This window comes from Acomys russatus, chromosome 14 (genome assembly GCF_903995435.1).
Source record: "Acomys russatus chromosome 14, mAcoRus1.1, whole genome shotgun sequence".
Taxonomy (NCBI): domain Eukaryota; kingdom Metazoa; phylum Chordata; class Mammalia; order Rodentia; family Muridae; genus Acomys; species Acomys russatus.
The window spans coordinates 18,424,038-18,447,731 of record NC_067150.1 but is presented as its reverse complement, the minus strand read 5'-3'; the positions used below and the strand labels follow the sequence as shown (position 1 = coordinate 18,447,731).

Below are 23,694 nucleotides of genomic sequence, written 5' to 3'. Positions count from 1 at the left end.
AAAACATAAATCCTGTACTTTATGGATGGCAAAGGTAGAGTTCCACAATTAGGACATGTCAGAGAGAGAGAGTGTAGAACAGAAAACCTCATATTCTATGAAATAGAAGAGTCAACCAGCCTCTGGTGAACACTATCCTATTTCCTGTCCCTGGCAACATTTTGTGGTCAGTGCTAGTGGTCATGTCCCTACACAGGTAGAGAATGTCAGAGCTGGATCACACACTAACCATTGTGTGGTACTCTCTCACCAACAGAGCACCACAGGCTTCTCTTTGGGATGTATGTGACAGGCATGTGCCAAATGCATCTCTGGACTTCCTCAGTGGACCAGGCTCATGTCCCTTCTGTAGTCCTATGGGAAAGTCCATCCTAACTGCTCTTAACACTCCCCACATCTTTTGTGCTATACAATGTGATGGCTGATCTTCATCTAGAGTCACCTAAGAGATGGGCCTCTCTGCATGCTTATTGGGATTATCTTAATGAGGTTAATAAAGTTGGAAAGACTGGCTTCCTGCAGATAAGGTGGAAACATTCCCTCAGCTGAGATCCTGGACGATATGAAAGAAACATGAGTTGAGCATAAGCGTTCAGCACTCTCTGCTTTTTTTTTTTTTTTTTTTAAGTATTTTATTTTATTTTGTGCTTATCGTATGGTTATGTCCTGCTTATATGTATAGGTATCACATGTAAGTCTGATGATCAAGGAGGCCAGAGGAGGGTCTAGTGATGCAGATGATTGTGTGTTGTATGTTGGTGCTGGGAATTGTCCACTAGATGATCAGACAGAGCAGCAAGAGCTCTTAGCTGCTGAGTCACCTCTGCCATCCCCACTCTCTGCTTCCTGACTAGGGATGCAGAGTCAGTGCTTCAAGCTCCTGCTGCCGTTACATGGAGAACACCGTGACGAACTGTAACCTCGAACTGTGAGCCACAATTAAACTTTTTCCCTTAGGTTACTCTTGTCAGAATATTTTATCCCAGCAACAAGAAAAGTAACTAAAACACACAGGAATATTCTTGAAGCCAGGACTGGCTTGCCATTGCTGTAGCTCATGAATCTGAGAATATCTATAATAATAAACATTTTTTTAAAAAAAGGCATGAAGGATAACAGATCCACAAGCCTATCTGTGTGCACTTGGGCTAAGGGAGGGATGGAGGGAGAAGCAGTGTCTGAGAGGAGATGTTGAGACAACTTGTACCTTAAGAAACTTAGAGAGAAACTGAACATTTTATATGCATGACTTGTACCAGACTGAGCGGGCTCTCAGAGTAGACAAGGCCACAAATGGCTCCATTAAGTGTCTTGGTGCCACTAAATTAGCTGTGCTCTTTCTGAGGTTAGTGTCGAAAGAACAAGCCATGGTGAATAGTGCCTGGGAAACTGTGAGAGAAGCTTCAGGAGAAAAGGCAGCGGGGCTTTTACCTCAGGAGCATTTTGTTTCCTGGATTGCTCTTAGACGTGACAAACATTTATATTCAATTTATAAGGAGTGTTTATTCTTGTTGGATGTCAGAACATAGCTACAGAACTCAATCTGGTCACTGTTCTGTGAATCTGGATTTGGCCTTCTGCCTGCCTTTTATCACAGATATAATTTGTGGTACCTGCCAGGCAATTGTATTTAAATTGATCTGTCCTGAGAAAGTTCTGGAAAGGGCTGCTCTGTTAATATTTAGCGTGTGCTTACTTATGCTTATTTACATGTTTTCCTGAACTCAAACAGCCTTACTTGGATCACTGCTTTCTTTGTTACATTTGTGTATAAAAGTGCACTGGAACTGAAGTAACGTTGTCTGTAGTATCAGACTGTAGTCTGACCCATTCTTTTGGTCCTTAGATCCTCGGACCAGCAGACAAGAGCTGCATAGGTTGGCTGAAAAGTCAGCACTTAGCAGAAGACAGTCACTCAACTCCCACAGTCGTGCCAACGAAGTCTAGTGCCACCAAGTACTCAGAGTCTCATATTCAGAAGATTGCCCATTGGAGCAAACTACAGAGCACTCTGAACTGGGTCATAGAATTGGGATATTATGAATATGTCATAACTGCAAATTCAAAGGTACGGCTGTCCAAACGTTAAAGTCCCCATCCCTTCGGTAGCTCTCAGACTTCTCTTTAACGCAGGATCTTAATGCCAGTTGTGCATCAACCCAGAGATGACCTCGTTCTCAGACTTCTTAAAAATCAGAGTTGTTTTTTTTTCCTGAAGACATTCACCTCTTTGGTCTGATCTGGGTCACCCAGCCATTCCTGAGCCATTTTGATGCCAAGGCAAGGGGCAGCTAGGAGAATCTAGGAATAGAAGTGGAAGGAGTCGGACATTCCACAGAAACATCCACTCACTAGTTCATGTGAACTAGTCAGCGCATTTTTGTTTGTTTTGTTCCAAACAGGACACTTTCACTACCTGTTAGAGTATAGTCTTTAGAGCGTCACTTCCTTTCCTGATGTGATAGGTTGACTCAGGCCCTAGCATTCTCCTTGGCCTTAGGCCTCGTGTTATGACGAGTGCTGGCCAGGTGTCTGAGGCCCTTTTAGCCACCATAGCCTTGTACTCCACAAGAGACTGCCTTACCATGGGGCTGACCCACAGTCTGAGCCCTATTGCCCAAGCGAAATGAATGGATTTTTTTCCACACAACACAGATCTGTGCTCTGTAACTAACACGCATTTTCCCACTTCTACCTTTGCAATTGTGACCATGGATCTTGTCTGCCTCTACCTTTGTCTCTGAGAGAGAAAATAATAGGAAGGTAAGAAATCAATTAGGTCACAAGAAAATAAGTGCAGCGAAAGCAGAAGAATTTCACTAGGGCAAACAACCCCAGTGGAACAAAAAGACAGCTCCACTGTGAACTTTGAAAAGAAAGAAGTTGTGTTGACCCAGAAAAGCAGAGTGCTGTTGCCACTGCTGTCAGTCACGGTGACTTCAAGCCTTGGGGACTGCTTTAGTTGGTGCTGGAATGTGACATCTTTATTCATGTACAGCTCTCAAGAGAGTTTGCTTCTGGTGACACCTCACCTTTTCTTTTCTTCTTTCCTTCCATATATACTAACAGGTGGACTAACATATGCCCCAAATTGATGTAGACATGAAAATTTCACATTAGAAGCACACATGTGAAATAGGAAGTGTGTGTGTGTGTTATGGTGACAGGGAAAGAGTATCATACTTTTGTTTCTATTTAGCATGACTGACTGAAGAATCATGAATGTGACAACCAAAGTGAGTGAACACCATTGAGTTGTTTCTTATTTTAGGTAAGCTTGCAATTATGACTTTATTTAACCTTATATAAAAGGTATCAACAACAGATTCAAGTCAGGGGGGTCAGAGTTAAGAAAAAAGAAAAGAAGGAAGAGGAAGAGAGAGACAGAGAAACAGACAGACAGACAGACAGACAGACAGACACACACACACACACACACACACACACACACACAGAGACAGAGAGAGAGAGAGAGACAGAGAGACAGAGAGAGAGACAGACACAGAGAGAGAGGCGGGGCAGGGGGCAGGCAGTGCAGTGTGTGCTTGACCTTGGTTCAAGAGATAGAGGAAGCCTCGTCTCCCCCAAGAGAGAAGCTGCTTTTGGCTTAAAAAGGAGCAAAGCTGATGGCTGACCTTCTGGCTTCCTGTCAGACAGGAAATGCTTCCAAGAAGCTCAAGGACATGGAAGGTCACCAGCAGCTAGGAAGCAGGCACAGTTCTAATGGAGGCCCTGCAATGGTGGGAGCTGGGTGAAACTCCTTTGAAACTATTTTCCAAACAAATTAAGCCTTGGTTTTTCTTCACTTTAATTAATCAATTAATTTATTCACTTTATATATCCATTGCAGCCCTCTCTCCTCTCCTCTAGTCCCACCCTAACCCGCCTTTCAAGCCCAGTCACTGCTACTGCCATCTTTAGCTTCCTTTTAGCTTAAGACACCCTTGAGAAAATGTCACAGCTGGAGGGTGATAGCTTGCATTCCTCCCAGCTATAGAGTTTCAGGAGACCAAAGATGCACTGAACAACAAAGCAGGCAGTCCAGAGGAGCAATCCTACTGCAAAAAGCAGCCAAATAAAAGTGGAAAAGAAATCTCAGTCACAGATCCCCAGACAAATCTGCTAGGAAACGGCCAAGGAGAGCTAGCTGTGTGGGTCTCCAGCTGGGGCCACCTCCTGGTAAGTGGGCACTTAAAAGGCCTGGCTTAGTGGAGGATGGGAAATCAATCAGGTGTTAAGCCCCACCCACTCCCAGCCTCTGGAATCCCAGCCTCAGCCTCAGTTGCTGAGCCCCGCTCCTCCTTATAACCCAGTCTCTCTCCTTCACTCAGTTTCTTCCAACACTGTTGATGAGTCTACCTTTGGCTGGCCACATCATCTTAGACCTTCGTCTTTCCACGCAGCCCTCTCTCATTCAAATTGGTGCGCAGGAGGCCAGGAAGTTGAAACAAATGTGGATGCTAATTTGTCAGTTCAGCAAAGACAACTGGACAGCTACCTATCTCAGAGGAGCTAGTGACCTGACTGTCCCAGTCACTGCTACTGCCACCTTTAGTTTCTTTTTAGTGTAAAACACCTTTGAGAAAATGTCACAGCTGGAGGGTAATAGCTTGCATTCCTCTCGGCTTTAGAGTTTCAGGAGACCGAAGGTGCACTGAGCAACAAAGCAGGTGATTTTCCATAATGTCAGGAGATGCTTAGAAATAGCCAAGCTGACTGATAAGTAAAATAGATGCACATTAAAGCAAAGAGTTGAATTTTCCTAACTCACAGTTTGGAAAAGATGAAATAAAGAAATTGTATTGCCTTTCTCTGGGCTGGGAGAAGAGCCAAGAGCCCTCCACATGGTCTTTCAGAAATTACATTTGTAGACTGTTTGTGTACATGCATCCAAAGTCCTAAAGGTGTACCGTCTCCGACCTGGACATCTTCCTGTGAGTTCCTAGGCAACCATTAAAGGCTCATTTGCAGTTTTAATTAGAGGATTTCTTTTGTTTGTTTTTCCTTTTACTATGCTGTGTACTATCACAACCCAAAGGCTGACCTGCCTTCCCCATGGCTTGATGTGACCCTTCCTAGCAGGTAAGGAACACCCAAAAAATGCAAGATACCACAGCCCACATGCACACCTGTCATGGCAGTTTCTTTCATGCGCCTTATCTACACAAGTTGGGCCACTGTTGCACTAGTGTCTTGCTGTGTGGATGAGTGAGACCCTACCTTTGACCACATTGTAGTCATCTGTGGCCTCAGGACTAAGTTCCATTCTGTGACTTGATCGCCAAGGCTTTTTGCAATGAACTATGCTTCCTTCTTCTGCATCTAGCCATGGAGAGAAAGTCATTATCTATTTCTCCTTGATAGACACTATCTGCCTGTGCACTCATTGCCTCCATGCTATTTCCAGCCTTTGATCACCAAGGAGCTTGCTTCTTCCCTTTCCTTCGCCTTCTCTTCCTGGAGTCCTTTTATCCTTCAGTGGTGGTTTGCGAGATGTGTTAGTGATATCAATGGCCACCGTCCATAGAGTCAAGCATGTACTAATTAATATACTATTGCATTGTTTTTGGTTCGGTTTGTTTAGTTTCTAATATTCTCCAAAGCTAGTATTACAATTTGTAACACAATGTGAAAGGTTATATGATTATAATATAGGAGAGAGGACAGAGAGAGTAATTGGACAGACCAAGATTTCAATCCCATGTAACATTCAGTTCCTTCACTGCTCTGATCCTGAGTCTTAATTTTCATAAAATAAAGTAATATATTTCACAGGGTGGCACTGTGAAAGACAGGATTGGCCACTTGGCCCCATGCATGGTGTCTGAGCACATCCTCAATCAATGTTCTCCTCTCTTAAGCCTGCCTCAGAAGAACTGGGCTGAGCCCATAGACAATGTTAGATAGAGACCTGTGTTCCAACAGCTTCCCACAAGGAGATTGGAACAGTGACTGATGGATGTGAAGAGGTGAAGTAGAACCCTGCTCAGGCAGAGTCTAGCCCATTGACCTTTACCTGATAATTGTCAGGGGGATGAAGTACACCAGAAAGGCCACGATGGTCATGTACGGGGTCCAGTAGGAGTCATCCGGCCACAGTGCCCAACACTGCACCTCACCATTGGAGAGTGTTCTTTTCCCAAATATGACCAGTGTGGGGATGGAGAACAGAAACGAGAGGCTCCAGGCTACTCCAATGAGGACTTTGGCTTGCTTCTCTGCTTAAAGAAAAGAGAAAGAGGCCTGAGCACCTCGGAACATGCTGGGAAAGCACACAGGATCCACTCTAGAGACTGGTCTCTGGCCAAGAGCCACTGGGAGCTGTCAGTGTCACCAGAAGTATTAGTTTCCTCCTACTGGTCCCCAACTTTAAGAAGATTTTTATTTCACTCATTTAGCTGGCTGATACAAGCTTCTCTCTACGTGTTTAATCTTGCAATTCTTTAATTAGCGGCACATCTCCTAATTCTTTCTTTCTTTTTTATTTTTTTCAGTTGATATTCTTAAGTCTTTGTCAAAATGGACATAAAATATTAGCTTTTTGTTTGTTTAGTTGGTTTTGGTACAAATCTCCACTTTTCCTTTTGCTGTTGTTTATAATTTTTATTTGTATAAATAGTTGAAGACCTTGATGCAGTGACAAATGACTTCCTTTACTGCTTCTGCTTTCAGTATGATTCCTAGAGATACCTGTCCTTAAGATGATGGGAGATTTGTCATTATATTTCCCTAGTCCTGTATGTTTGAGTGGCTTGCTTTTCTGGTCTAACAGGGTTTGTTTTTAATTAGTTGTGGTGAATTAATGCTTTCAACTGGCTCTAGAGCTTGTCCAATATTATGTATTAACCATTCTTTCCCAACTGATTTAAAGTGTTATGTTCTCTCTGTGTGTGTGTGTGTGTGTGTGTGTATGTGTGTGTGTATGTGTGTGTGTTTGTGTGTGTGCAAGCACACAGGAATGAGTGTTTATGCATATGTGCTATTTTGCTAACATTGGTTTCTTCAGAGTCTGAGATTATATTCATACCTGACACATATTTTGAGTCAGCATTGCTGGTACATTACTAATTATTCTTACATTCAGTTCCGCTAAAAGCCTGTAGTAGTACCAATCTCTCTGTAGTTGCTGGCTAAGGAAATTGTCACTTTATTCAAGAACAGAACAAACAAACTCATGCATAGTCAGTTATAATGAAATCCCCGCAGCTCTCCCCTGTCTGTAGCTCTCCCATGACATTCTGTAGATCTATGAAAAGGTCCTGCTGACTCATTCGACTTGTCTTCTTTAGGTAGGAATTCTGTGGGATGCATTTTAAGTGCATAATTTACTTTCCCTAGTTTAGCTTTTGTCACATCTAAAATATCCCTGATTTTCTCCCCATTTTTGTGGTGAAATTTCAGCTGCCATAGGTAGATCAGGAGGTTCGGAAGCCATGAGGCCAGGCCTCCCTGTGTACAGAGCAGAGGGTAGCCGCCTGGTCCTATGCAATGTTCATCACCAAAGCACTGATGGCTCCTCTGACCCCAACAGCAGCATCTGCTTGCTGCTTCCCATGGAAGTAGAGCCTCCATCCCTCCCACCTGGTTGGAGAACGCAGAAGACAGGTGCTAGTTGTGGTTCAGCCTCCATGTCTCAGGACTCGAAACTTCCTGAGCTCTGCCTCTCCCTCTACACCATGCACTGGACATCAAGAAGCAATTCCTGGGGCTGGAGAGATGGCTCAGAGGTTAAGAGCACTGACTGCTCTTCCAGAGGTCTTGAGTTCAATTTCCAGCAACCACATGGTGGCTCACAACCACCTATAACGTGATCTGATGCCCTCTTTTGGCCTGTAAGTGTACATGCAGGCAGAGTACTGTGTACAAATAAATAAATAAACCAAAAAAGCATTCTAAGCTCTGTTTCCTGCCATGAGCATCAGCTGGCTTATTACTGGCCGCCTACTTTTCTCTTTCAGGGATCCTGGACTAAAGAGCCATTCATTTGTTTTCAATAAATGAAAAGGGTTTGGTTTTTTTTTTTTTTTTCCTTCCAGTTTTGTGGTTTGGAGCAAAGAAGGGACAGGTGTTTGTTTCTTGAAAAGGAAGAGCGTGAGGAGACAGTACTCATCTCTTTGTCAGGGTGTGCTTGCTAGCAGTGCTGAAAGATCTTGCCCTGAGGTGCACAGGCACAGCATGGGGCCACCTAGGGCTTCCTCTATGCTGTAGGGGGCTGGTAGCTTTCCCCTGGCACCCAAACTTTCTTTCGACCTTTTTGGACATTCTGACCCATTAGGCAGCAGAGGAATAGGAGAAAAAGAGATTAGAAAGAAAAAAGGGTGTGGTTGCGGAAAGAGAAAAACACTAATAAAATATTAGCAAAAATGTCTCCACCCTCATAAATGACCTTTATGAAAGAATGCTTGCTCACCTCCTTGAAGAAACTTCATGGGGTAAACGATGGCATGGTATCTGTCTATGCTGAGGGACACCAGCACGTAGGTAGAGGCATAGAGCAGGACAACCTAGGATGGGAACCACACAGCACATATGACTTCACACGGGAGAAGCATAGTGTTCTCGCTACTTAGAAACCAGGGGATTGAACTTCGGTACCAGCGAGGGTTGAGGTAGAGAGGCACTGCCTGACCCTCCCTGCTGGAAGCAGATCTGGGCTTTGCAGGCAGACTCTGCACTGCTACCGGCAATAGGATGAGGATGGTCACATCTCTTTCTATGCACTGTTGGACATTCCACACGTCAGGATCAGGCTCTCATGACATTTGCATGGTACAGTTATCTGTAATTGACTCTTAAAGCTAAACTAATTTTCTAGAATAGTTAAAAGTGCTAGAATAGCTAGAATGGCATCCGAGAATAGTTAGAAACAACAAAAAAGTTCATTTGCTTTTAGCAGTGAGAGTAGGTGAGAGGTCAAAGAAGGGTTCTGGTTTCCAGGAGTACACATGCTGTTCCAGCTTTTTACCCCAACATCACCCCCAGAGAGCTCCCTGCTTCGTCCAGGTCTCCAGCTGTACATGGCCTAAGCTTCCGAGTGTCCCTCCTCCAACTCTCCGCTGTCTAAGCTCAGCCACACCCTCTTGATTTTCCAGGCATAGACTTAGCTGCAGTCTCTGTAGAGGAAGAAACTGGGCTCTAAGTTCACATCCCGTCTGTGAAGGGCTTCCTAGTTAGAACATAATTACCTGAAATATATCAGAAAGTATGATCACAATGGAAAGTTTCTGAGTAACCTGAAGGCAATTTCTACAAGCCAGTGAGATGTCTCTTTTTGTGGTCAAATCTAGAGGCCATAGAAAATAGGAGTGCCGGGGTGAGACTCTGACTTCCCCTTTGGTGGTCACAGTTGTTTGAAACTTGTGCCTTTGTTGTTATTTCTGCAGTTCAGACAAATATCAGTCCACCATAGCTGCGCGTCAGATGAGAATCAAGCTATTGTACTTAAAATGGGGTCATATTTGATAATGCATTTAGCAAACACGCCAATCCTGTGAATATCATAGCTTACCCTGCTTTATATATATTGAGAACACCTATATTAGCTCTCAGTTGGGCAACGTCATCACACGCAGCCTATCTCTTATTATGGAGTTGGCAAGCTCCTGTGCTGCAGGGGCCATGGTGCTGATCATGAAACCATGATTCTAAGGGGGTACCATCATCATACAGTCTAAAGACCATGCCTTGGCTCATCAGAAGGCAGGGACCGTATGTGACATTCTTTATTTTATCTCTATAACATAGCCATAAATGCATTCCAGCATCCATGTTGAAGGGAGAGATTTGTCAAGAATGATCAGAGGCTGATGGCCCCCCCCCCTTGAGGGACATAAAAAGAAATTGTCTTGTGTAAAATGTAACCAAGGGAGAGACAGAAAGAGAATGGTTAAGTTTAAAGACAAGCTGAAGCATTGCCTCCTTAGAGAGAACTGATGTTTCTGTGTGCGAAACATGAATTTAGAACAGCTGAGACCGACCACACAGGGCCAAGAAGCTGGCATCAGAAAAGGACAGGAAAGCAGGAGCCGACAGGGAGAAAGTTGTGGTGGGCAGTTTCTGAGAGTCTTAGACATCTGTCTGTCTTCGGTGGGGTGACTGGCACAGTTCAGAGTCTGGGACAGGAGGAAAAGCCACCCAAACAGATTTCCAGGGCAGAAGCAACTGGCAAGAAGGAGATTAATGATGAGACGCAGCTGAAGCGAGTATTTAACTTCTGAGAGGAAACACCTTCAAACATCTAGGTGCAGTTAAATAAAGTAAGGATATCGAAAAGAAATACATCTCAAATGATTGCGCTTCTCTATAAAAAGCAAAATGCCAGAGAATGCGTTCACAGTGTTTTGAAAGAAAAATTGTGATCCAAGAATTTTGTAAATTTCATTTCAGTGCCAATGCACAGAACAGCTTTTTTTGGATATGTACGAGGGAAGGAAATATAACACCCTGCATCCCCCTTTGAAGTCCTCATGAGGAAATGCCAGCTGAATAAAAACTGTTTCAAAATCAAGAGGAAAGGGGATAAAATAACTAAGCCATTCAAGGAAGGCATCAAACTACAAAATGCTTACCAGACAGTTAGGGCTGTCATGATGGGACACTCCAGGGAAGAGTCTGGGTGGTGGTGTGAGGGGAGGGAGTGAAAAGAGACACCTGTTGAGTACCCACTTTGATATTTAGAGACTTTTCTGTCTGCCTTTGATAGAGGTCCATCTAAAGATGAAAGGTAAGTTACAATGAAGTAAACTTAAAAATAGAGAAAAATGAACTTCTCTGTCTTCCGTGGTTACTGTGGCAAACAGCCACAGGCGTGGTGCCTTAAATGACATCAGTTGATTCCCTCTGTATATCTGGAGACCAGACGCCTGAAACAATTCTTCTAGCCGCAAATCAAGATGTTTGCAGGCTCCTTCCTCCTCTGAGACTCTAGCAGAGAATCTGTCCCCAGCGTCCCACCCCTGTGGCCTTCACTACATTCCCTTCCTCTGTGCTGCAGTGTCCCCCTCCCCTCTATTTTCCTCTTACGAGTGCATCTTGGGATTCCCTAAATTAATTCAGGATGATCGCATATTTCAGATTCTTAGTCACACATGCCAATTCCTTTGCTGCCGCATACGGTGGGTAGAAAGAATAGTTCTCAGGGCTATGGTGCAGATGTCCTGGAAGAATATTCTTTCAGCTTCCCACAATTAACAACTGCATCTGAAACAAATACTCCGAGAACAAAACTTCAAAGAGAACAGTGACAGTGAGGTACTGAAGTAGTAGCTGGCATCGGCTCCCACTGTAAATAGAAATGGCTTAATCTCTTTCATTAAAAGAAGAACTACTTAAAACAAAACCTTCCCTATGGTCTACTTGTGTTCTGTTCAGAATAGAAATCAATAAAACCACATAACATTGAAATTTAAAGATAGAGGACTGCTCAGAGACATATTAAACAAGTAAAAAAAAAAAATTAAAGGTCTTTATTAAAATACTGCATGATACCAATCAAATTCGAAGCCAGCAGCATCCCCATGTGCCAAGGAGATTTATTCATGCTGATAAAAGATACAACACATAATGCCAGTAGAATACTGATAAATTTATATGTGATAAGTAATGTAACACCAAATTTATGTAACAAAAATATTCAGGGATTTATAGGCAAAACAGCCTACAAAATATAAATAGGAAAAATTGAACTCCATAGTACAGAATGTAAAATATCCAGACAACATAGAAAAGTTTGGTGAGACACTAGATTCCGACAAAGAAAATTTCTTAGTGGAATCCAAAAAGTAGGACTTATTCAAGTCACATATCTCAAACAAGTGACAAAGCTAAAATAAGTAACGTTTAGAAAATACCACTCAGAGATTCAAACATCTTCATAATTAACTCAAGCAAAGAAGGAAATCACAGTACAATTATAGTTGATGCATAAATGTCAACAATGGGAACTCTACACCCCAACAGCATATGGGGTGCCATTCGGAGAGCAGATGGCAGCCTGAGGACATGTCTGCCTTCTCACCACCCCACCCCCAGCTCTGACAGACATGACCCAGGGAAGGTGACATACAGGGAAATTCTGCAAAGGGAAGTGAGACTTAGCTGCTGGAAGCAGAGTGGTTTTACTTAGGAAAATACCAGATTGCGTTGATGTAAACTACTATTCTTGAACTGACTCTAAAATCATGCACTTGGTTTTTTTTTTTTTTTTTAGAATGAGGTTAAGTTTACAAAATTCTAGACACAGGACAGAGAATTCCTGTGTTGCCTACATCACATTGCATACTCCCAGGTGTTAATATTTTTGCATTCATGTGGTATTAAACTGATTGACCAGTCTCGATATGATATCAATGCCTAGGCTGCACCCTGTGGGTTTAACATGGCGTGAGGACTCACATCTACCATCAGTACTATCCAAATGAGCATCACTGACCTAGCAGTGCCCTCTGCGTATTTTGTCATCCTTTCCTGGTAAAAATCCCAGTAACCACTGAGTTAGTTTTTGACACAGCTTTGCCTTTTTGAGAACGTGACAAAGCTGAAGCCACGGAGTATTTGACTGACTAGGTTGGCTCCTTCCATGTAACTGTTTGATTTGCTGTTTCTCCATGTGGGTCAGCAGCTTATTTTCTCATATTTTAGAAAAATATATTCATTGCCATATTACAGGAACATGACATGCTTTGTTAATCCACTGAAGTGCTGATGGACATCTTGGTTTTAGTGCTTATTAGAGCTGCTAAAACCACCTTTATGCATGTGTCTGTGTGGATATAAGTTGTCCACTTAACTGCAAAACATCTGTGATCACAATTGCCCAACTGTGTAGTGAGATTATGCTTAACTCCATAAGAACCTGTCAAGCTGGTTTTCAAAGCAGCTGTCTCATTTTTAATTCTATTAACAGCGAGTGCAAGTTCTTCTTAACACACATTTGTACCAGTGTTTGGTATTGTCCGCTTTTCTTTAAACTGGCTGATGTGTATAACACACGATTAGTGGGGATAGTTCTGATTTGCAACTCACTAATGAGATTATTGGTATTACATTATGTTTGTGATTCATGGTGAGTATTTTTGTCTTTTTTTTTTTTTTTTTTTGCATTTTTTTTTTGCATTTTTTTTTAATAATTTATTCTTGTTACATCTCAATGTTTATCCCTTGTAAGGTGCAATGTCTGTGTTTATATTTTAATATTTTATTTTTATCGCACACACCAATATTTTACAGAACACCGTAGCGGCAACTGCAATTATTGTGACCAACTCTTTTCTATGTAGAGACCTAAGATATTGAAACTACTCTCAGTAAACAGAACTTGTGTTGCATTAGCAATTTTGACTGTCATTTAAACATCTTTATTCAAGTTTGCATATATGAGATTAGTTAATAGTTATACATTCTATGAGATCAATCACTACACACCCAAATTTGCATATCTATTTCTCAATGGGTGAGCATCTAGAACGTCTTGGTCTTCTCACCACGCCCACTGCACACACTACCAATGGGGCTCATTCTTTCTCCTCCCTCTGGAACCCCACAGCCTTCCCCCCAAATTCTGCCTGTTCCTGTTGCCAATAGGCCCATTCTCCTCTTCCCTGTGGAATCTCATCTCTCTCCCTTGGGCACACTAATGCTACCATCCTGGGTCTGGTCTCAAGCTACTCCGTGCAGCACTTTACCTCTTGCTTTTGAAAGTTGAGCCCCACCGTCCCTCCCCATGGGAACTTCAGTTCCCTCCTTCTAAAATGAGCACACCCTCCCCTCCTTCTGGCCCTCCGAGGCTACCATCCCAGGACCCTCTCAGAGTGTGTTACTTGCTTGACAGGTAGAGTACTTGTCTACCTCAGCTCCTGGCTTTCCATTCTCACCATCTGTGCCCCGGCTCACTGCATAGGCAAACTTCTCATTTCTTTATGCCATTTCAGTACAAGATTTATTTATTTTTATTTTTGTTGGCACAGGTTCTTTGCATGCATGCATGTCTGTGCACCACGTGCACGTGGTGCCTGCAGAAGCCAGAAGTGAGCATCATATCTTCTGGCACTGCACTGCTATATGGCTATTGGGAATCAATCCTTGGTCCCCCGGAAGAGCAGTGTTATGGTCTTGACTGTAGAGCCATCACTTTAGCCCAGCCTTCTGGCATCCTAATGCCACCATGTGGGGCTTCTGCTTTTCTCACAGGAAGTGATTTCACCTGCCCCCTTGCAGGCAACTTACCCCTCTGTATCATGACATACGTTGGTCACCCACTCACTCCTAACAACAGAGGCCACTTCTGGTCCTCAAACCACTGCATGTCAGGATTCTGATGGAGTTTCTGCCAAACTCCCCAAATCAGAATCCATATCTCCAATACCTGAGCCTACTAGCCTCACCAGCTGAGCACTGCATGGAACAATGGCCCTCCGATCAGAGGCCATATCCCACTAACCGCCCCCCACCCCCTGTAGTTCACTATCCTGTCTACAAGCCCATACAAAGCACCTGCTGGGCAGCTCAGAGCCTCTGCTTCTTGTCTCACAAATCAACACTACCTGGCCACAGGACTGAGGTTCCAGTATATTCTAGCTATTCCAAACCAAGCAAAACCAGCATAGCAACAACAACAACAGATTAAAATACACATTCAATACAGGTGAGCCAATCACTTTGACTGAAGAGCATGGAATTCTTTCTTAAACTGGCCATGAAAGTTCCTCCACGCCACCTGTCTTTCATAGTATTGAAAATTACTATAAGAGTTGCTTTTGTTTTAAAATTATCTATATTGCCGAGTAATTGTTTATTATCAGGCCTATAATTTTTATTACTTCAGTAAATTCCACTAGCAATCAATCAAGACACAGACACTTGTTATATTTTAACATAGCCTTAGTTATCCTGGGCAGGACAGACATTAATCCTCTAAACTACTTCCCATAGCAGGGCAGGTATGCCATCTGTTTCTAATAATTTCTATCAAGCCACCCCCTCCCATCTATAATCCGAAATACTTGCTAATGTTTTTCATCTTGGCCAAATCTCCATCCACGCCAGACATGTGCTTTTTTTCCATCTAACTCATGACAGCCTTCTTCTCCTCCTGTTTCCTCAGGTCTTTCTTTGCCTCCTCCTTCCCAGGATCCTCTCTGTCTCTCTGAGCCCAGGAACCCTAGCCACACCTCTCTCATCTGCCCTGCTCAGGTGGTATGGCTTCTGATTAATTAGCATCAAAATACACCAGACCATCCCCCAACTGGTTGCTGAGGAAGGAAATACATGAATGGTTGTCTCCATCACTGGCCTCTGGATACTGCAATACGGACTTGTCAGGTAAGATGCACCTACCGATGCAACAGTGGCACAAGAGTTATGAAGGTTACTAACTACTTTCTTACTGAGTTTGAAGTCTGAGTCACAGAAAGGGATTCATGCCTAGAACTGTAATCCTGGGACACACAGCTTACTGAGGACTATTCGAGGGGATAGCTTCTGGAATAGGGAGAACATTCTCTTTGAGGATGTGGCTACTGACAGGATTCCAACACTTAGGTTGGGTGAACTCCATGCCATACGTATCTGGGCAGCAAGAAAAATGTGCATCTATTTGTTGTCTACAAGAAACATATCTTAGCTTTAAAGATAGGTACCACCTTAGAGTAAAAAGATGGATAAAGTATTCTAATCAAACAGAATCACAAAGCAAGACAAATCACTTTGCTAATATCTGACAAAATAGACTTCTCACTAAACTAATCAGAAGAGCTACAGGAGGACACTTTATCCTAGTAAAGGAGCAGTTAACCAAGGAGACAGGGCTATAACTAACAACAAGCATCCAGAGAATGAAGTTGTAGACTTACTTCCATTCACAATAGCCTGCAAAGAAAATTAAAAAAAAAAAAAGGAATAAATGTAATCAAGAAAACAAAGCATATCTACAATGAAAACTTCAAGCCTTTAAACAAGGAGAGAGAGATACTAGAAAATGTCAAGACACTCCATATTCATGGATTGGTAGATCATTGTGAAGAACATTTTATAGGAAGCCATTTATAGATTCAGTGAAATTCCCATCAAAATCCCTATATCACCTGGCGTGGTGGCGCACGTCTTTAATCCCAGCACTCGGGAGGCAGAGGCAGGCGGATCGATGTGAGTTCAAGGCCAGCCTGGTCTACAAAGTGAGTCCAGGATGACCAAGGCTACACAGAGAAACCCTGTCTCGAAAAACCAAAAAAAAAAAAAAAAAAAAAATCCCTATATCATGCTTCATAGAAATAGAACAATTGATATTCATACATAACTACAAAAAGACACCACGTTTCTAAAACTATCTGTGGACAAGGAAGGATGCTGGAGAGTAGAGCACTTCAGATATTAGTGTGTGGTGTGTGCTGAGTCACTTTGTGACTTTTAGTACTGAACTGCTCTTTCATCTCTGAAATAAATTCCACTTTTGTAAGATGTATCATCCTCAACGTGTTATGGAAAAATTTCACTGCCATCCTATTGATTTTCTTATATTTATGCTAATAACAGGCATTGGTCTCTGGGTATTGTTTCATGTAGTGTTTCAACTTTAGTATAAAGTTAATGCCAACTTTGCAAAAGAAATTAGGATACATTCTCTACTTTTCAGTTTCTTTGGGAATACTTTGAAATATAGAAGTGCAATATTTTGGAGAATAAATGAATAAAGACATCTGGGCCTAGGATTCTTTTTGGTTGGGAGTTGTTTGATCACTATTCAATCTGGCGCTCATTACTGCTGTCTTTAAACTGTATACTAATTGATTATGTCTTCTTTGTAGCTTGTACATTTCAATGTCTTTCATGTTATCTGACTCGTTGGCATATGCTGATTCACACCAGTCTCAGGATTGTTGGTATTTTTGTGATGTTAGTTTTAATGTTCTCCCTGTAACTTTTAGTTTTATTGGTTGGAATTTCTATTTTTATAAGTAAAAAAATTATCAAGTTAGTTTGTCTCCTCAAAAGAGAAACTCAGTTTTATTGATCTTTTCTACTTATTATGTACTGTCCTTTTAACTTCTTTGCTATTATCTATTTGGGATTGTTGTGGTTTGAATGAAGGTGGCCCCCATAGGTGTGGGGAGCCGTGCCAAATTCTGCCATGTCAGAAACCCTGGGCTTAGGCTGTACACTGTGACCTTCAAGTTGCCACCTTTGCCTCACAAGGTCTTGTGTTCTAGGCTATCCTTGGACTATTTACCTTTGAAAGAAGTAGGGAAGTCCCAACTTGGAACCACCCAGAGGATCAAGGAAGTTCTTAGAGGGAACTACTCATAGAAATAGGAAGTTCTCACAGGGAGTTACCCAGAGAACTAGGAAGCAATTCAGGCTATTGTATTCTTGCCTGGGGGCTAGGGTGAGTGGAATTAGAATAAATCCTATTGACCTTGCTCTCTATATATTCTTACTAGATGGCATTAAAGTGAGTCTTGATCAGAAATTTCTAGACTTGACTCAGTTATTTCTCACGTCTCTGTACCCTACTTTCAATCCCCACTCCCTCTTTCAGGTGAACCCTGATATGATTTGTCCCATGGGCTGGGACACGTCACATGTGTGCCCTTGTTGGAGTAGGTATAGTATTGCTGGAGGAAGTATGTCATTGAGGGTGGAGTAGGTGATTTCAGAAACTCAAGCCAGGCCCAGTGGTTCAATCTCTTTTCCTGTTGCCCTCAAATCCAGATGTAGAACTCTCAGCTCCTTCTCCAGCACCATGTCTGCCTGCACGCCGCCATGCTTCCCACCATGATGATAATGGACCAAACCTCTGAACCTGTAAGCCAGCCCAATTAAATGTTTTTCTTTATAAGAATTTCTGTAGCCATAGTGTCTTGAACAGCAAGAGAAACCCTAACTAAGACACAACTTGGATTTTTTTTCTGCAGAGTTTGGATTGATTTTGTTCTTTTCTTTGCTCCTTGAGTTCGCAGCTAAGTTAAACATTTTGTGTCTTCTTTCTTAGTATAGTTTATTGCTGCTAACACTCCCAGCCTCACTGTTTTTATATGTACGTATATACTACACTTTGATTTGTTTCAAACTCTTTATGTTTCTCTTTGATTAAATAAAAAAATCCCTAAGTTATATCAGATCATCCTGCCCGTTACCCATGACCTTCTAGTTTTCTTCCATTGCAGTTGGAAAAACTGTGTGGTTTCACGTAGCTTTTCACTTTATTAAGACTCGGTTTATTAATCTGTGTTTTGAATGTGGTTGATATTATGACTGTTTCCCACATTGCAAATGAAAATTTTCTTTTTAATTTTTTACCTTTCAATTCTCAGATTTCTGGGTGATCTGCTTTTAACATTCTGAAGGATTATTACTATTTACCACTTGGCAAAAGAATGTCTTATGTTTTCGGTTCACTGGCTATATTTAAAGTAGCTTATCTGAAATCTTCATGTAGCACATTTACTGGCTGTAATTCCTCAGAAATAATTTCATGTTTTGAATTTTGTATTATAAGTGACACATTCTCTCTATTCTCTCTTGCTTCTTTCCATAACTCATATTTTTGTTGAAAACTAGTGGTTCCTGAAAAAATCATTAAACTTTCGTTTATTTACTTTTTTACTCATTTATTTAATTGACAAGTAAAACCATTGTAAATTTATGATTCACAGCAAGTTGTATACCTGGACTGGGTAGAGCAAGCTGTCCAAGAGTCTTATCTCACATACTTATTTTTTTGTGGTAAGAATACATAAAATGTAATCTCTTAACAGTTTCCTAGTATATGAAATATTTTATTAACTATGGGCATCATGGCATGCAAAATAGTTCCCTTGAACTTATTCCTACAGCTAAAATGTCATGTTCTGTGACCAGTATCTTTTTAGTGTGTCCATTCTGCAGAATCTGGTTAGAACTTTATTTCATTTATATGGGCTTAACATTTTTAGATTCTACACATAAGAGAAATCATACTGTATATTTCTTTCTGTGCCTGCCTTATTCCATTTAAGGTGCAGCTGTCTTGTGGCAGATGGTAAGATTTCTTCTCCTTTAAATTCTGAATACTATTTCACTGTGTATCTGCATGTATGACTGTGTGTGCACATGTGTTTGTGTATTAGTATGTATGAGTGTGTGCACATCTCTCTCTCTTTCTCTCTCTCTCTCTCTCTCTCTGTGTGTGTGTGTGTGTGTGTGTGTGCACTATTTCTTTACCCATTCATTTCATAATGGATGCTTAGGATGTTCGGTGTATGGGCTAATTTCAATCATACTTCAATGAACATGTGTGGGCCAGTGCTTATTTGGCTTGTCAGTTTCATATACTTAGAGTGTATACTCAGAAGTAGGATAACTAGGGCATGTATTAGTGCTCTTTTTTTTTTTATTGTTTTTGACATTTTCGTGCCTAGTGACTGTACATTTCCCATCCCTGCTAATAAGGAGACAATAGAGGCACCAGTGTTGCATTTTCCCCATGCCCTTGTCAGCTCTTATTAATTTTTGTCTTTAATAACAGCCATCCTGACTTAAAAGCTATGAGGTTATATCTTATTACAGTTTCCATTTGCATTTCCTGATGATTAAAGAGGCTGTGTTTCTTCAATACCTATTGGTTATCTGTATGTCTCCTTCTGAGAAACGTCCATTCACGTCCTTTGGATTTTATTGATTTTTTTCAACTATGTTAATCAGATTTTCATCTGATATTCAATCCCGGGTAACTTTATAAAGGAAAGAGTTTATCTCACACTTATGATCAAGCAGCTTGTTGAGCTGGGCTATTCCTTTGACAAGTGTCCATGGCTGATGGCCTATGGTGGAGCAGGAGCAGGGAAGACCACAGGATGAGTAGGAAATGGATGGAACCTGCTTTGCTCCTTTACAGGAACTACTTCTGAGCACATTCTCAGCAACTGGGGGTCTCCCACCAGGCCCTGCCTCTTAAAAGTTCTGGCATTTCCAATATTTCCCTTTCTTCATGGCCCAGCTTTCAGCCATACAAACGCTGAAGGACACCTAAACTGTAGCACTCATAAGTGGCTTGCTTTGATTCCTTATAGCTTCTAGAAATACTTCTTTTGTAAGATACATTTTTATTTTATGTGTATGTGTGTTTGGCCTGCATGGATATATGGACACCACACACATGCAGGGTCTAATAGGAGGGAGTGCTGGACCCTACACCTTGAGTTAGAAAGAACTGTAAGCCATTGTATGTGTGTGTGTGTGTGTGTGTGTGTGTGTGTGTGTGTGTGTGTGTGCGCGTTAGGGATGGAACTGGGGTTCCCTGAAAGAGCTGAACCATCTCTCCAGCCCCTGGTGAGAATGTCTTTCTAAAAAATATTTAGATTTTGGTTTACAAATATCCTCCCACCCAATAGGTTGTTGCCTCACTTGATTTCTTTTTGATAGGCAGAAGTATTTTCTAGGTTGATATATCCTCATATGTCTGTTTTTATTTTTCCTACTTCTGCTTTTAAGAACATATTGAAAGATTTCTCACCTAGAAAAAGTCCACGGAGATTTCTGTTTTATTTGGTAGTCTTACAATTTTACGTCTTCTGTGTAAATTTTTAATGCATTTTGAGTGTGCTTGTGTATCTGGTGTGCGATAAGGATGTGGCTTCACTCTTCTTCATATACGTCCATCTCCCCCAGTGCCCTTCTCTGCAAAGCACGACCTTTCCCCATTGTGGATTCCTGGCATCATAGCTGAAAATCAGTTGTACACAAGTGGATTTATTTTGGTGATTTCAACTTGATTCCATTGGGCTATACATCTAGTAATATGGAAGTACAATCTATTTTGGCTCTTAGAGCTTCGTGATGGATCTTTTAAAAACAAATATAATAATATCAAATACCCCTCCCTCTGATCTCACTTATTCCTCCTGTTCACCCTTCACTCCTTCCCAAATCCATAGCCTCTTTTTTTGGTGGGGGGGGGGGGGTTTCGAGACAGGGTTTCTCTGTGTAGCCTTGGCCATCCTGGACTCACTTTGTAGACCAGGCTGGCCTCGAACTCACAGTGATCCGCCTGCCTCTGCCTCCCGAGTGCTGGGATTAAAGGCGTGCGCCACCACGCCCGGCCAAATCCATAGCTTCTTCTTCCTTAACAATTGTCATCATGCATACATCAAACAAAGCAATATATGTACACAGCCTTCTGAGTCAGTTCAATGTTATCTAAATGTGTATGTTGCCAGAGATGACCGCTTGATGTTGGATAACCAATCAGGGCCCACTTCCCTGGAGAAGGCTGATTCTCCCTCTCACAGCAGCTAATAATTTCTTGTAGGAATTTATTCAGTGTGGGAGTCCCATGAGATGTCCTCCAGCTATGTTGAGATGTGAACTGTTGTTGGAGTTTCTCAGGTCTTCTTTGAGCAGTGGTGTAGTTGAGATTTCCTGGGTATAGTTTCCCTGTCATAGCTAGAATGTACAATCTGACAGTATACTGCCTAGTCTGCTAGATCTAACAAGGTTTCTGCAATTTCCTCCAAATTGTGAATGTTCCATGAACCTTAAGTGTAGAGTGTCTTATACCAGTTGGGGCTGGAAAACCATGATGACCTGTTCTTTGTTTTTAATTAGTTGTGCCTTTCTGTAAGAGTCTCCTTTTGCCAAAAAGAACTTTCTTTGATGAGGCGTGAGATCTGCACTTATCTCAGAGCATAAGGAGTATTTGGAGTGCAGTTAGGAAATTACACTGACTTAGGAAAGTTGCAGTACTTGGTTCTCCTCTCAAGTCTATGACCTTACTAGCCACAGGTCTTCGGCTAGGTTCATAGTACCAAGTACAAGTTCCCTCCTGTTGAACAGGCTTTAAAGCTAACTGGACAGCTGTTGGTAACCTTTAAGATGAAAATCCACTACCTCACCATTGTAGAAGTGTGGTCAGTGCAGTTCTTGTGGTTAATATATTTGCCAGCTGAGTAAGACTATAGAACATTCCTTTCCCTTGGCAATTTGCATAGCATCTTCTGATGCTATGAGAACCACTGCTCAGGGATAAGACTTCTGCATCAATTCCAGCATAACTATTCTAAGTCCTATGTTTGAAGTTCGTGATTATTTCAGGAAAAAAAAAAAGACTGTATATTCAAATTCTAGGAGGCATACATAAGCAATGACAATATCCTATATTGCTTTGAGGGTCTCTTGGACTCTATTGATCCACAACTCAAGACAAAGTATTTCATGTTTCATGCATTGTACTGGAGTTTTCTAAGAGAGTTCATAATTCTTAAGGGAAGCATTACAGCCTTGAAAGTTGATATATATTTCATATATATATGTACATATATGCTCACATATATGTATATGTTCATTAATTCTACCAATTCTGTACTTATATGTATGTGTGTGTGCATATGTGTATGTATGTTTAGGTAAATATAATAATAATTAAAGCATCCTTAGTGTTTTTTATTCCTTCCACCTTCCTCTCCTTCTGTATTGCCTTCTTTCTTCTCTCCCCAGGTTATATACTCCATAACTATAAATTTGTAGCCAAGAACCACAAATGAATAAGAAAATACTTTCCTGAGTCTGGATTACCTCACCCTGTATAATGTGTAGTGACATACATTTATCTGGAAAACCCTTGATTTCATGTTTCTTTATAGCTGAGTAAAATTCCATTGTGCATGTGCCACATAGTCATCATTCATTCACTGAGTGGAGGACATTTATGATGCTTCCATTTCCTTGCTATTTTTAATACAGCAGCAATGAGCCCGGCTGAGCAAATATTGGACATATGCCAAACTGTGGTATAGCTCTGATGTGGTAGGTTTATTTTTGCCTTTTTGAAAATTCTCTACAGTGATTTTGAGAGTGGCTGTATCAGTTTGCAATGGCACCAACAATGAATACAGGTTCTCCAATTCGTGTAACCTCAGCAGCATTTTTATTTGTTTTCTTAATACTAGCCATTCTGCCAGGGGTGAGACAAAAATCTCAAGGTTGCCTTAATCTGCATTTTTCTAATTGCTAAGGATGATGAGTAGTAGTTCCTGAGCTACTTACTATACATTTTAATTTCTTCTTTTGAGAACCCTCTATTCAGGCCCACAGCCCATTGTTTAAACACAGAAGACTACCAGAGACATGCAGCTCTGCTCACTAAACAATGGCCAGGTTCTTGGTCTTTCTATCAGGAAATGCCACTGTTGGACTAGCTGGACCACAGCAAGTAAGCCACTTTAATGAGTTACATTTCATATATATGACAATACGTACGTACACGCACACACACATACACACACCCATATGCATATATTCACATATTCTATCTGTTCTGTTTCTCTAGAGACCCCTCACTTATACATATATGAACTTTAGGATTTTTTCTTCCTACTTACATGAAGAAAGTTGTGGGGATTTTGATTAGGATTGTGTTGAATCTGTAAATTGATAGAATTGTCATTTTCACAATATTAATTCCACCAAACCACTAGCATATTCTCCCCACCACCAGTTTTTAGTGCTGTTCTTAAGCTCTTTCTTCACTTATTTAGAGCTTTTAGTATAGAAGTATTTTTACCTCCTTTGTTAGACTTTTTACCAGTCTGTTTTGAGGCTACTGTGAATGTGTGTGCATCACCTCTTTCTGGGCATGTTTGTGTTGCTACAGCAAGAGGCCACTGAGTATTGTAAGCTGATTCTGTATCCTGCCACTTTGCTGAATTTGTTGATAGTTTCTACAAG

General features: G+C 41.5%; 1 protein-coding gene across 1 annotated transcript in view; it reads right to left on the bottom strand.

Annotated features, from left to right (window-relative positions):
• Positions 1-23,694, bottom strand: part of Npsr1 (neuropeptide S receptor 1) — a 208,947-nt gene that overhangs the window by 19,817 nt on the left and 165,436 nt on the right. Inside the window, exons 4-5 of the mRNA XM_051156800.1 lie at positions 8,411-8,504; positions 6,017-6,218 (exon numbers count right to left, since the gene is read on the bottom strand). Of these exons, the coding sequence (XP_051012757.1) occupies positions 6,017-6,218; positions 8,411-8,504 (296 nt within the window). The remainder of the gene's footprint in view (positions 1-6,016; positions 6,219-8,410; positions 8,505-23,694) is intronic.